Raw genomic sequence first — 13,285 nt, forward strand, 5'->3', positions numbered from 1 at the left:
TGAGTAACACCATGGTCAATAACACTTGTGTGTGTCAGAGGAGAAAGATACGTGGACAGAACAGAAAAGTGTCGGCAAACACTTTGGCAAGTAAAAGCACAGACAGGACATTAAAAGAAAAAAATCAAACTGCTGAATCCAACGGTCAAAGGTCAGATATATCACGTGGCTGACACCAGGAAATTTAGATGTGGTTACAATCCCCGGTCACTTCCCTTCTCTATACAAACGAGCAGAAACAAGGATTTCTCGACTTCAATGAGCTGCCATATCAAAGATGATAAGAAACACAGAGCAACATGTGTGAGTATAGAGACATCTAGTTCAGAGACTATGAGGTTTTATGTCAGATCGTTTCTCTTTGTCACGACCAGCTCTTATGTGATTTCTGGATTTTGTACTTTGCAAAAGTGGAGCAGCATTTGTTGACCAACTCCGAGCTTCAAACAATGATTATGTGCATTATGTTAAAAATTAGGTCATCTGATGTCCCTTTAACCTTTGATCCACTATGATAAGTTCTACATATCTTAGTCAGCCTGATATCTGCTCTGTTCAAGTCCAAAATGTTTGTTTTTGCCAAACTTTACATCAGTTATAATCTGGGGCGTCTCTGCATTTGGGGCCAGTGGGGCCTGGCCCCACCAGATGTCGCTGTGGCGCTCTATGTTCACAATAATCAGTGGGACAGAATCGTTCTTTATAGAGTAATATTGTGAAAAAGACCTATTCCCTTACCAATAAAATTATGTTATAAACGTTTCTGCCAATTTATCTAAGTTTGCCAGAAAACTGACAAGCTCAGTAGGCTAAATCTTCTTCAGGGGTGTCAAACTCATTTTGGTTGAGGGGCCGCATATAGCTTAATCTGATCTCAAGAGGGCCACACGAGTTAACTCATTGCAAGATTAAATAGAACTAATAAAAGTGGACTTGTTGTTGATTTTTATATTAAGTTAATTTCACTTTTACACAATATATTATGAATAACCTCAGCGTTTTTAAGAAAAGTATGTGCAATTTCAACAATACTTTTACTCAGTTAAACATTTACTTGTGCATTTTGCATAAGAACTGATCACAGTGATTATACAATGTTGAAAAACATTTATTCAAATTTTTTGGAACTTTTTTGGAACTTAAAAACACTGCATGACAAAACACATCAAACAGATAAAAATTAAGAAATGATTTGAATTTTTCCACACCTGAAGCTTAATCTGCTAATTAAAACACAGCGCCCCTCGTGGACAATATAGGAACTGCATATTTTCAATTAAACGAAGTACATGTTTTTTTCAATAATTGTTTTATCATTCTCTTCCTTTTATTTTGTCCACTTGTGAAAGTCAAATCTGATGAGCTCTTTGTGGCATCTTATTGCCACATTGCCAGACAGGACACTGGAAAAAAATAAATAAATAAAAAAAAAAAAAAAATTTATAATGATAATGCATTTAGCCACAGGGCCGGACTAAATTGTTCGGCGGGCCGGATTCGTCCCGCGGGCCGTATGTTTGACACCCCTGATCTTCTTGATGCGCCTTGATATTGGGGCCAGCCCACCAGCGTTTGTTTAACTACTGAACATCTGAAATTGCAGTGCGCATGCCCAACACGCTCTCAGTAGACAGACAGCCATGGGGCACAAATACTACGACCCCAAGCTCGGATCATCTAATAAAAATACTGGAATTGCACACGTGATGTTTACGATCTGCCTGAAAGTGTGGGACAATCTAGTGTTGGTTGTCCTTGTTGGCTCAATGAACGATTGATGCAAAACTTTTCTTTTTAATAAAAGAGCATTATTAGTGAGCCTTTCTTTGTAATTTTTTGTATAAAAATTCAATTACATTCAGCTTATATAAAATGGCATTCCTAGTGTGTTTGTTTATGCTAATTTATCTGTTTCATTTAAAATTGATCTGTCAGGTGGTATGCATCACAAATCAATTAGTTGTTGCTAATAGGTGTTGATTTTTTTGTGCCACACTTAACTTATCATGCCAGAGACGCCACAGGTTATAATACAATATATTATTTTATGTTTATATTCTTACAGACTTCCCAATGTCTCTACAATTGAGGACTGTCAAGAGACATTCTCAGTGGACCTTTTCCTGCACCTTTCCCTCATTCCAGCAGTAAGTTATCTGTTTATTGTATTTACAGTACATGAAAAACAAAACAGCAAAACAAAAAGGCTTTGCTTACAAAAGATTCCACGATTACCCATGAAGTTGTGTAAAAAGATTTTATTAAATAAAACTTAATCATAAATGTCTAGTCAGTCAAATAACTGTGCCATTTTGTGTACGCTAACACAATTAATGTTTTTGTTCTACAATCTTAGAATGTAAACATGTTTGTGAACTAATAGTTTCATTGCATGTACAACCCAAATAATTTAGGACATGTGGGAGGAGCCTGCCATCAAGAAGATCTTAGAATCAAAAGTTCCAAGACTTGCTGTAATCAAAAGTTACAGCAAATATTATTTCAGCTCAATTTGTAAAGAGTCAACACTTATTTTTAGATGGAGCAAATGTAACTGTGGAAGCATCAAAAATCATAAACTAAAATAAAAATTGTATAGAACCACAGCTTAATTAGATTTTTCAAAGAGTTTGTGTGAAAAAGACAGGGAATTGTTTTTTGTAAAACTGGGAATGCACCAAGCAGGATTTATTTCTTTTTAGTCCACAATACTCACATGTGTCTAGGTGTTTGATGAGACAAAGTCCCATGAAAATGTTTTTAGATCAATCGCATATACATGCTTGATATCTCATTAGCTTTAATTTATTGTAAAATAACACCAAATTTCCCATTTCATGGTCAATAAGTATTGCAATTCTGTTCCACTAAACTTTCTCATCAATGAATTTCTGGGTCCTGCAAGTTCTTTTTTTATTCTTTCTCATCAACAGATATTTGTCCCAGCTGAGTTTCTACATGACAGCTTTAATATGCTGCTTAAACATGGGGTTAATAAGGAAACTGCTGTATTGTTCTCATAATGCATCACATAAAAAGCACATACATGATCTTTCCCAAAGATAAATCTGACAACATATAAAGCTACAATGCGTAATAAACTCCTATTTTGCTCATGCAGAGTTTGCGAGCCTACCAGGCACATTTCTCCTCTGTTGTGACATGACCTGTAAATCATTTGGCCCATAATACTTTCAGTGTGGCCATCAGATTGTCATGCGCAGACAGAACTTGTGACAGAAATCCTGCTTTAAAAACTCCGCCCACTGCTTTAAATACCATAATAAAGGGTTTTTAGCTCAGTTTTGCGCAGGTCTGTATCACACTGACAGCTGTCTGAACCCAGTAGCCAGTAAAGTCTTTCTTTCGCTTTGACAGTTATAAGTGTTTTCACATATGCATTGTTAAGGGAAACTGAGATAGGTTAGATTAATGTGTATGGGCTTGTGATACATTATTGAAAACCATATGCACAAAATCAGGCAATGACTGTTAAAATCTGGTCAGTCAAAACCACACACGGATGTAGCTGATCTAAAATCACAGACAGGGACTTGTAGCTTACCTTAGTCAAGCGTTCCAGTATTTAGCAACTTAAAACGCCTTGATCAGGACCCAAACTGAAACTTAGGATCAGTCGTGGGATGTCCCCTTTTAAAACATCTATCTCACTTTTTAGTCATGTCCTCACACAACAAATGAGATTATGTAAAGTGTGTTCTGCTGAAATTGAAAATTAAAACTAATCTTTTTAGCACAATGTTCTGAAAGTCAGAGGGACCTCTTGCTTCTAAGTATGTTGCTGATTGGTTGCGGCGAGTGAGGAATATTTGAGACAAGCTGCCTGTATAAAACGAGCTGACATCTTGTCTGCCAGGTCCTGATTACAGGGGTGCTGTCGTTTCTTCAGAGACGAGCACAGAGACTGTCCATCGACCACAGACTGCCTTTTCTAAATGGACGCTTTGGCATTGTGGTGTAAGTAATAATAAAAATAAATAAAATACTGTGAGACTTGGAACCTTGTGAAAAGAAAATTAGACTTTTATAACATCATTTTATCTGTCTGCGACTCAAGCTACTACTTTGCATTAGTAACATTAGTAACTCTACTTCTTTGGTATTTATATATTTTTATTTTTTTTTCACAATTGTGCCGCAGGCCTTTAGATACAATAGGTAGCCTCAGTAACCGTTGGTCTTATGGCTTTGCATATGGTGCAGTGTCAAGCAGCGTTCTGTTGCTATTTTCTGAGCGATACATCCCCTTCACGCTGCCACCCTGGGCCAGAGGTACTCTGTGTTTTTATTCCATGTCATCACTATCCCATACAAGCCACATGCACTTAAAATCACTGACCTGTTGTTCTCTGCTCACCCTCAGCAATAGTGTATCTTATTGGGGCGTTAGAAGTGGGTCTGGTGTATTTCCCGTTTTTTGCCTGTCTGTCCACACCATTCAGAATGACCGGGGCAGTACTGGGAATACTCTACTCTGCAGCCTGGTATACATTTGTGTATAAGTTCACTATCGCATGCTTTTCAGTACATTGGTAAAACGTACTGACATAAAAAATATACAAATATGTTTTGTTTTTATTTCCCTGTTCCTGTTTCTAGGATTTTGATCACAGTCTGGGATACAGCCACCTGTCCCAGGGGAGAGGTTTGTTGCCAATAAACCCATTATGATGCAATACGGTTTCGAACCAACAACCAGTTTGCACTGGGTTTCACTCCAAATCTCTGTAAAACATTACATGTCATCAGGTTGTTAAACGATATTTTCAGTTCCATGAAAACGGTTTCATTATTGCTTTTGTGTGCTATTTTAAAGGTTTTGGGTAAATACCAGAAGTTAATATCCCAGTGGCCCCGCATCCTCTCGCTTGTCTTCCTTCTTGGACGATTTATTTACATACTGGTTAAAGATGTGCGCCTGCGTCTGCAACTGGAACCAGAGGTCAGCATGTGAACCGAAATTGGCCCTTCAAACGATGTATGCTTGCTGTGGTGAAAAGAAATCCTGCATGTGAAGTTTTACATCAGGCACTTAGGTTTTTAGTTTTCTGTTATAAACTTATTTTTTTCTTTTTTATTGTAACATATGGATGCACCTTCTGTGAGGTTGGTCAGTATTCTTACATTTTGAAACATCAACTAACAATTTTGTGTGTCGATATGTTGAATCTGCTGGCAGGATATTGAAGAGCTGGTCGGTCAACACCAGTCAAAGCATGTCAGCCGGCTACTGAGTAGAACACCTGAACACAGGTAAATCACATATATGAATGTCAACTCTAGTTTTAATCGTTATCCCTACACACGCAAACAAAAAAGCCCAAAACAGCACATTACAACACATTGGGACTTTGTTTTACAAAATGTGTCTCATATCTTCACACATTGAGCAATCTAAAATGGGTTTTCATCCACCAAGATAAGAGAAGATAAAACAAGAGAAGATAAAATAAGTTTTTAGTCGTCTTCCGTCCGTCAGTTGAGTCAATAACAATAAATGGCCGCAGTCTATTGCCGTCTGCTGGTAAAGGGGGCAGACTTCTGTGGGCTCTATCGACCGACAGTGGCTTCTCAAAGCTGCCTTCCCCAAGCACAGCTGTAGTTTGGTGATCAATTCCGTTGGTTGTGAGCCCTCGGCTTTCTCTGGTGTCCCCACAACGCAGACATTATGCCGCCTGGTATAGTTTTTCAGGTACGCCACCTTCTTCCTCAAAGCTTTGTTTTCCTTAGCCAGTGAAGCTTGTGAGACTTTCATGTTGTTCAGCCTTCTGTCGAAGTCGTTCAGTCCATCCTCCATAGAAGTAATTCATTGGCCATACACACTAAGAATAGAGTGTAAAGAAGCAATAGAAGTCCGGTTCTCTTCTCGGAAAGAGTCAATAGAGGCTTGAATGGGTGTAACTGCATTTGCTCGCACCTCCATATTGTTAGCATTGCTAGCTGCTTTGGGGCTAGCGCTAGCCAAGGAGTTCAAATTGCCCCGAGTTGTGGCTCTTAACGCTCTGTTCTTTGGTCGGCTTTGGAAGCATTATCCGCTTATAAGGTAGTAAAGTGTCTTCATATGCATTTCATCAGTTTGAATAGTTATGAGCTCCGAAATCAATACATTTAACAACTTTTTCAGAATCAGAATCAGAAATACTTTAATAATCCCAGAGGGAAAATGTTGTTTTAGTAAAATCGCCATACAAACATCACAATCATTTCAGGGGCGAGACGATTTACTGAGGCCTTGCTGCCAAGATGGCGCTGCCATTACTCTGTGAAAAGATAGAGGCCACAAAGAAACGAAGATGAGAGGGAAAAAAACATAACTCATACTTTATTCTATCACAGGATACAGTTTGAGATATCAAAAACCTCTTGCACAAAAAGCACAAATAAGACGAGACACACATAGCAGAAGGTAAACATTTGAGACTAATCGCGTGTAAGTTCATCAGCATCATGCAGCCGGTAGACTGATCAAGGCCAAATGGCTACCGACATCCGCTGTATTTGCTGATGCATCATAAATCCACCAGATCCAATAAGTAGAAATTCATGTTTTTCAGAGTTCTGTTGATATGAAGAAAGTGCTCAGAAAGACAAGACATAGCAGCAGAAGTAGGAGAGGTGGAGCGGGGGGGGTGAAAGCTGGAGAGGAGAGAAAAACTTGACCGACCTCAAAGAGAAAACAGAACAGAACAGCATGTCTACTTACTACACATACTGAAGCACCGCCCTCACAGGTCACCTTTAACTCACATTCTGTGTTTCAGTAAACCTCTGAGCTGGTTCCAAAGACGAGTTTATGAATGGGACCCTTACTTCAAGTTTCCAAACAGGATCATTGGCACAGCCATTATATCCCTTATAGGCCTATATACGGTGCAGTAAAAAAAAAAATGACCTTATCATATACAATTTGTACGATAATGCTCAGATGATCTACAATAACTTTCAACAACTAGTGATTTACGCTTTTATGTGTCTTCTTTGTTGTTTTTGTAGATGACACTAGCAGACTACAGTGTCAGTGATGTTGCCTTTGACCAAGTTGAAGACTGGAAGAATACACTAAAGGAGGTTGTTAGTTCTTGTAACCAGACGCAAGCTTTGGGATACATGATACCACAGTTGGAAGAGTTCATCGACGTGGCCAGGAGTATGTTCCTCTATTATCACTGCTGGAAGAAAACATTTATGATCAGTAGGATTTAAAGGCTCTTTATATGTTCTGATACATCTTAGACAAACCTAACATCACCATATGTGCTGTTGGTTCTTAACTCTAGCAATAAAAAAAAATGACATCTAGTAGAGCAGAGTGGGCACACATTTCTCAACAATTTTAATAAGAGCTTTATTTAAATGTAGGTGTTGATCATTTTGGTTTGTTTAAGAGTCTTGGTTGGCCACCACCATCTTTGCCAGTCTCAACTCCGTTGCTTACACCTTCCATATCTTGGCATGTTACAGGTAAGATAAAATAATATCAATGATAAACTTTTACATAGAAATATCTCAAATTTCTTCATGGGAAGAAAACTTATATTCCCAAACGTAGCCATGGAAGATAATAGGTCTATTTGTCGGGTCTGTGGTGATTCTTGTTATAACCTTCTACCTTAGGAAACACTTAAAGAGACTGTGGAAGGGTCAGAAAGGCTTTCTTCCAGAGAGGTTCCACAACCCTAAGTCTGCAGTCAGTGTTGTAAGTAAAAGAAACATATAAACGGCAGTAGAAAAAATTGAGTTGTTGATTTGAGCAATTCAGCTTTGATTAAGTGCATTTTGAGTGTTCCTGAGCTGGATGCCACTGCCATTGCTCATTTAGACTCTGCTCTGAGCAGATTGTGCAAACTGAGTTTGGTTCCAGTTCACATGTTTCATCACATCAAAATGACTTGAACATATGGTGCACATGTGGTCCCTGAGCCTAAACAGTTTTGCATAAACTAATTGAGCTTTTAAAAAGGGAGAACAATGCATTTAGAGCATGTGCGTGATTTGAATGTTTGAGTTAGAGAGCTAATTTTTCTTACAATTATAAACCTTAAATTCACAGGCTTCCATTGCAAGATACTCTGGATGGCAAATAGCTTTCACACTATGGGGTAAGCCTTTATTTTTATAGCAACATCAACAAATCCAAATCTATTCCATTGTGGAGTAAGTGTAGGCTTGGCATCTTGTTTTAGGGTTTCAAATCAAAAATACTTTTTAATGATTCTTTAGAACCATTTTCTGGGTAAATTACATTTATCCAAATGATGAGAAAGACAAAATGATTGATGTTACCTTTTAAAAGAAAAATCTGCAAATAGTAGCAGGAAAAGAACTTGCAGTCTGAATATATATATGTATTTCTGAAGGTCAATCTCTCTGGTTTTCCCTTAGGCTACCTGATTGTTCATTTTGTCCACTTCCTGATTGCCTTGCTCTTTGTCTACTTGCTGGTTCTTCCCATACAGCATGGAAGAGTACTGGCCATGCTGTCAAACATGGGACTCATTTTGTATGACCACCTCTTCCATGATTGCTCGTATTATACTGATGGGTTCGCACGCTGAGCTTGACTTTTCTCTTTCGTCTCTCAGTCTGACCATTGGGATGGTGATCGGCTTGGTGATTCTCCAGGTAGTTCTGGTTCAGATCTTTTTTCTTCAGGATAAAATGTCTCCCACTGATAAGGAGAAACCTCTGGCTCTCAACAACAGGTTAGTATATTTGAGGAATATAAAAAAAACCTGACAATAAAACTAGGTTACTTTATTCAACAGTGAATAATAAACTGAGAGGACTGGGAGTGCTTGTTGACAATAGGCAAAGCGCTGATTAGATAAACTTCTATGCACTGAGCATGTCTGAAGCCATAAAACACAGACTTCCCTATTATTGATCCCTCCTCTGAAATAAGCAGATGTGAAATGCTTAAGCACCAATATTTTATCTATTTTCTTTGTAAACTTAAACAGAAGTCAAGCATTTCTTATGCATCCTTACCAGATTTGTAATGAATTTTCTCCTAATTGCCTTAGTAATGGCCTACAATCTCCTATAGTAATAGTGATCTTCCAAAAATCTACTCAATATCTACTACCAAGATTTGGTAGAACAAAAATCACTCCAACAACCTAAAAATCTGACATTTCTCTGCTTTTACTTTCTAGGAAGGCCTTCCACTGCTTCAACTACTTCTTCTTTTTCTACAATGTGGTGATGGGGATCAGCACCTGCATAGTCCGGCTGCTGCTTAGCCTTGTGGTTGGAACGTGGCTGGTGTCCCGCATCGACAGAACCATAATGCAGAGGGGATATGAAAACCTGGATGCCGGTGAGCTTAACAAAACTGTGCTAACTGCAAATGACTTCAGGCTTTTAAGTATATTTAGCTGTTACATCTGATCCTAGAAGGATTTCATGGTTTTAAAAGCAAATGAAAGATGTTTTTATGCAGACTGACTTTTAGTTGAAGGAAATAATTTTGGTCTATTTCTATTTTTTATTCTATTTCTATGTTAGTTGCTAAAAACTTTAGCAAGTGTTAATTTTCTTGTGTTTTATTGTGTCATGTTTTGTAATTGTCTTATTTAGCATTTTTGCATGGAAATGCAAACATCCTAATGTTTGCATTTCCATGTTTGCTATTTTTAGGTGTTTAGAATTTTAGCTTTATATATTTTGTATCCTTATTTCCACTTTTTCTACTCTCGCATGGCTGCCATTAGTTCCTTTTTACATGGTGTGAATAATTTTCTATTTATTTATTTATACAATGGACTTTTTATTATTCCTTGAGTTTCATGCCCGCCTGCCCAGTTTTAACCTCTTTAAAGTGCTTTGTGTTGCAGTTGTTTGTATGAAATTTAGTTTCTAACAAAGTTTGTTTGATTTCCTCTCCTGCTTGCAACCAGTTTAACTAGTTGCAAGCAAGAGAGGAAAAAAGGGGGAAGCTGTTACCTGTTTTGCAGTCTCATCCTGCACAAGAAAGCATTTTTGAAAGAAAGAAGGAAAAAGTTTGTTTCATAGTTGAAAAGGAAATGCCAAGAAATTCTTGTTTATCCATTAATGAAATAATAAAACATGTTTTTAAAAATACAATTCAGATGTTTGTCTTTGCTGGTTGCAAACTAATTGGAAGATAAAACACAAAGGCAAATGAATGTAAATTAAACAACTTAAAGGGGTGAGATTTTTAAGAGCTTTATCAAAATAATAAATTTGTCATAATATTTTTTTAATTAATAAGTATATATAGTTTGGAACTCTTTGCAAACAGATCCGCTCTCAGTTAGAACAAGAAATCCTGCTGGATATCCATATGGAATTACCTATATGTTAGGAACAAAAGGACACCACGTGTTTTGATAAAAACGATCTACACACAGAGAGTTTAATCCAAAGCCACTGAGAAAGTGAAACTGAAAAAAAAATTATGCAGAAGGCTAGTCCAGTTTGCTGAAATGTCATTGCAGCAACTCAAAACGGTCCTCGGCGGTTGTTACGGCCCGCTCTGCTGACAACACTGGGATACGCTCCTTTTGAGTGGACAGGTGGTGTACTGGGGTGTCTCCTCCCAGATCCAGACCAGGGCATCGCTGAGTTCCTGGACAATCTGAAGTGCACCCTGGTGGCATCAGATGGCCCTAAACATGATATCCCAGAGATGTTCTAGTGGAGGTCAGGGGAGCATGGAGGCCAGTCAATGGTGTTAAGTCCTTTATCCTTCAGGAACTGCCTGCATACCCTTGCCACATGATCCGGGCATTATGGTGCACAAGGAGAAACGCAGGACCCCCTGCACCAGTGACATGGCTAACAATGGGGATAAGGATTAAATCTCAATACCAGTTAGCAGTCAGGGCTTTATTTCATTAATTTTTCCTGAACAGGTGTGTCTGCGCTTGAATATGCCTCCCCAGACTATCACCGAGCCACCACCAAACGGATCATGCTGAGCAATGTTGCAGGCAGCACAACGTGCACGGCAGCGTCTCCAGACCCTTTCACATCTGTCAAACAAGCTCAGAGTAAACCTGCTCTTATCTATGAAAAGAACAGGGGGGTGCCAGAGCCAAACCTGCTGTTCTCTGGAGCACAGGGCCTACTAGACGATGTTGGGTCTGGTCAGAATTTCCGTCTGGTCAGAGAAATTCACATTAGTGGCGACTGGAGGTCACTTTGTAGGGCTCCGGCAGCACTCATCCTGTTCCTCCTTGCACAGAGGAGCAGGTTTCGGTCCTCCTGATGGGTCAAGGACCTCAGACCAGCTCTCCTACAGTACCTGCTTATCTCCTGGAATCTTCTCCGTGCTCTTGAAGCTGTGCTGGGAGACACTGCAAACTTTCTGGCAATAGCACGTGTGGTTATGCCATCCTGGTGGAGTTGGACTGACCGCTGTTGGATCCAGGCATCGCCTCATGCTACCAGTAGGGACACTGACTCTGGTCAGATGCAAAACTACTGGAAAGCAGTCAAAAAATGTGGGGAGGAAAAAATGTCTGTGGCATCCGCCTGCAAAACCATTTATTTCCTTTTTGCCACTTTAGTGCACCTGTTGTCAACTTCATTAACCCCAAAACATCTTATTAACAATCCCCTACTCTAATGAACAGATCAGATCAGTATTAGAGATGTCTAACAGACTAGACATTGTACTGTGATTAAAATGTTGTCCTTTAATTTTTTTCCCCCCATTATCTATCATCTGTCCCATAATTTTATGTTGATCTAACTTTTTGTCCCCAGGCTACAGTACATGGGTGGGGATGATCTTTGCCGACCATTATCACAACAACCCAGTCATGGTGTGTTTCTGCCAGCTTCTGGTTTCAAGCACAATAGAGAAACACAATGCGACCATATACTCCTCATTTGAAAATGCTCAATCAGGTTAGAAGAGTACGTTTGCATCTGTAGTACTTGCATGTTGTATATAGACTTTATTACAGTTTTGCTTATTTGTTTTCAGTGTCCCCCGTCAACAGCCGAGCCAGGAGGCGCTGGGTGTTGCTTTACACCTTGTTGAAGAACCCTCCTTTGATTCTACGCAGAAAACACCATCTCTCTGCAGCAGCATCATCATCACCAACCCAGACAGAGACAGAAGTCCGGGCTTGGCTCATGGCATCACAAACACAGAACCACCAATTGGCACCACAGGCAACAGGAGAAATTCTAGTCACCACAGAGGAAGACTGTTGAAATATAAAACTCTGTGTGGCTCTTTAGAAATTTAGGCTGTTAAACAAACTGGATCACTTACAGTTGTGACAAACTCAGTTTTATGGAGGGTGTTGGGTGTCTTCAACGTCACTGCATTTGAATTGTTCATTCGTTTTTAGTTCCATGGAGGCAGCAATAACACAACCTAACACAACCATAGAAGTGACTCAAGCACAAGTCAGCCACCTGACTTGCATTTTAATTATTAACCATGATAAATACCATTTCATAGGTTTTAAATGTGTCATTGTCCGGAATGTGCATGTTTGCATCCATCTCTGTTGAAGAAATGTCACTTAACTGTCAGTGCAAAATGGAATGTGTGAGGTACAAAACGGCTGATGTAGGAATTACACTGTGACTGTTGTGAATGTTAAAACCCTTTTAAAATAGGTTTAGACTATCAAAATATTGTTAAATGTGTGGAATTGTGGATTTGTCAATATCAAGTATATATATGTGTGTATACCTATGTGTATATATATGTGTGTGTGTGTGTGTATGTGTAGAGATATATGTGTGTGTGTGTGTGTGTGTGTGTATATATATATATATATATATATATATATAGATATAGATATAGATAGATAGATAGATAGATAGATAGATAGATAGATAGATAGATAGATAGATAGATGGACATACAGGACTTCATTCATTTTATATTGAAATATGAACAAGAAAAAATAATTGTGGGGTGATAATTTTGAAGAACTAAATAAACGTTTATTATAAAGGAGTTTAGGGATTAAACATATGCAAATTGTTATTCGATTCCTAAAGAAAACAAATTTGATTAACATCATTTGATTACTACGTATACTTGGGAAGTCACACTCAATACCAGTTGGTAGCAGTAATGTACACCTTAAAGGTTTTTCTTTTTTTCTAACCGCAAAAACTCAGGATATTAGATTAGGGCAATCCCGATCCACACTCCATTTCAGTTGGTGGCGGTAATGCACCAAACGTTGTTTGTCAACCGCCATAAAACAAAAGAAGAAGAAGAAGAACCGCAAGTGCAAAAACTCCATACCAAGAAGAAGAAGAAGAA

At 38.6% G+C, this 13,285-nt stretch overlaps 1 protein-coding gene across 1 annotated transcript; it reads left to right on the forward strand.

Moving 5' to 3' along the window:
* The first annotated feature begins 27 nt into the window (after positions 1-27).
* Positions 28-12,281, forward strand: stra6l (STRA6-like). Its single transcript, XM_012867010.3, has 18 exons — positions 28-303; positions 2,066-2,147; positions 3,878-3,978; positions 4,163-4,293; positions 4,385-4,505; positions 4,621-4,666; positions 4,838-4,963; positions 5,201-5,274; positions 6,783-6,891; positions 7,015-7,168; positions 7,407-7,482; positions 7,636-7,717; positions 8,072-8,120; positions 8,404-8,521; positions 8,604-8,723; positions 9,177-9,340; positions 11,755-11,898; positions 11,978-12,281. The coding sequence occupies exons 1-18, from the start codon at positions 278-280 to the stop codon at positions 12,208-12,210; spliced, it is 1,956 nt and encodes a 651-aa protein (XP_012722464.2). The 5' UTR covers positions 28-277; the 3' UTR covers positions 12,211-12,281.
* The last annotated feature ends 1,004 nt before the right edge of the window (positions 12,282-13,285 follow it).

Source organism: Fundulus heteroclitus, unplaced genomic scaffold (assembly GCF_011125445.2).
Source record: "Fundulus heteroclitus isolate FHET01 unplaced genomic scaffold, MU-UCD_Fhet_4.1 scaffold_74, whole genome shotgun sequence".
NCBI lineage: Eukaryota > Metazoa > Chordata > Actinopteri > Cyprinodontiformes > Fundulidae > Fundulus > Fundulus heteroclitus.

What these genes read in the sequence shown, in the direction of transcription:
- stra6l (XM_012867010.3), top strand. Translation starts at nt 278, where the DNA reads ATGATAAGAAACACAGAGCAACATGT. An exon ending in GTCTGCAACTGGAACCAGAG is followed by an intron (nt 4,964 to 5,200) that starts GTCAGCATGTGA and finishes ATCTGCTGGCAG; the next exon opens with GATATTGAAGAGCTGGTCGG. An exon ending in CTAAGTCTGCAGTCAGTGTT is followed by an intron (nt 7,718 to 8,071) that starts GTAAGTAAAAGA and finishes TTAAATTCACAG; the next exon opens with GCTTCCATTGCAAGATACTC.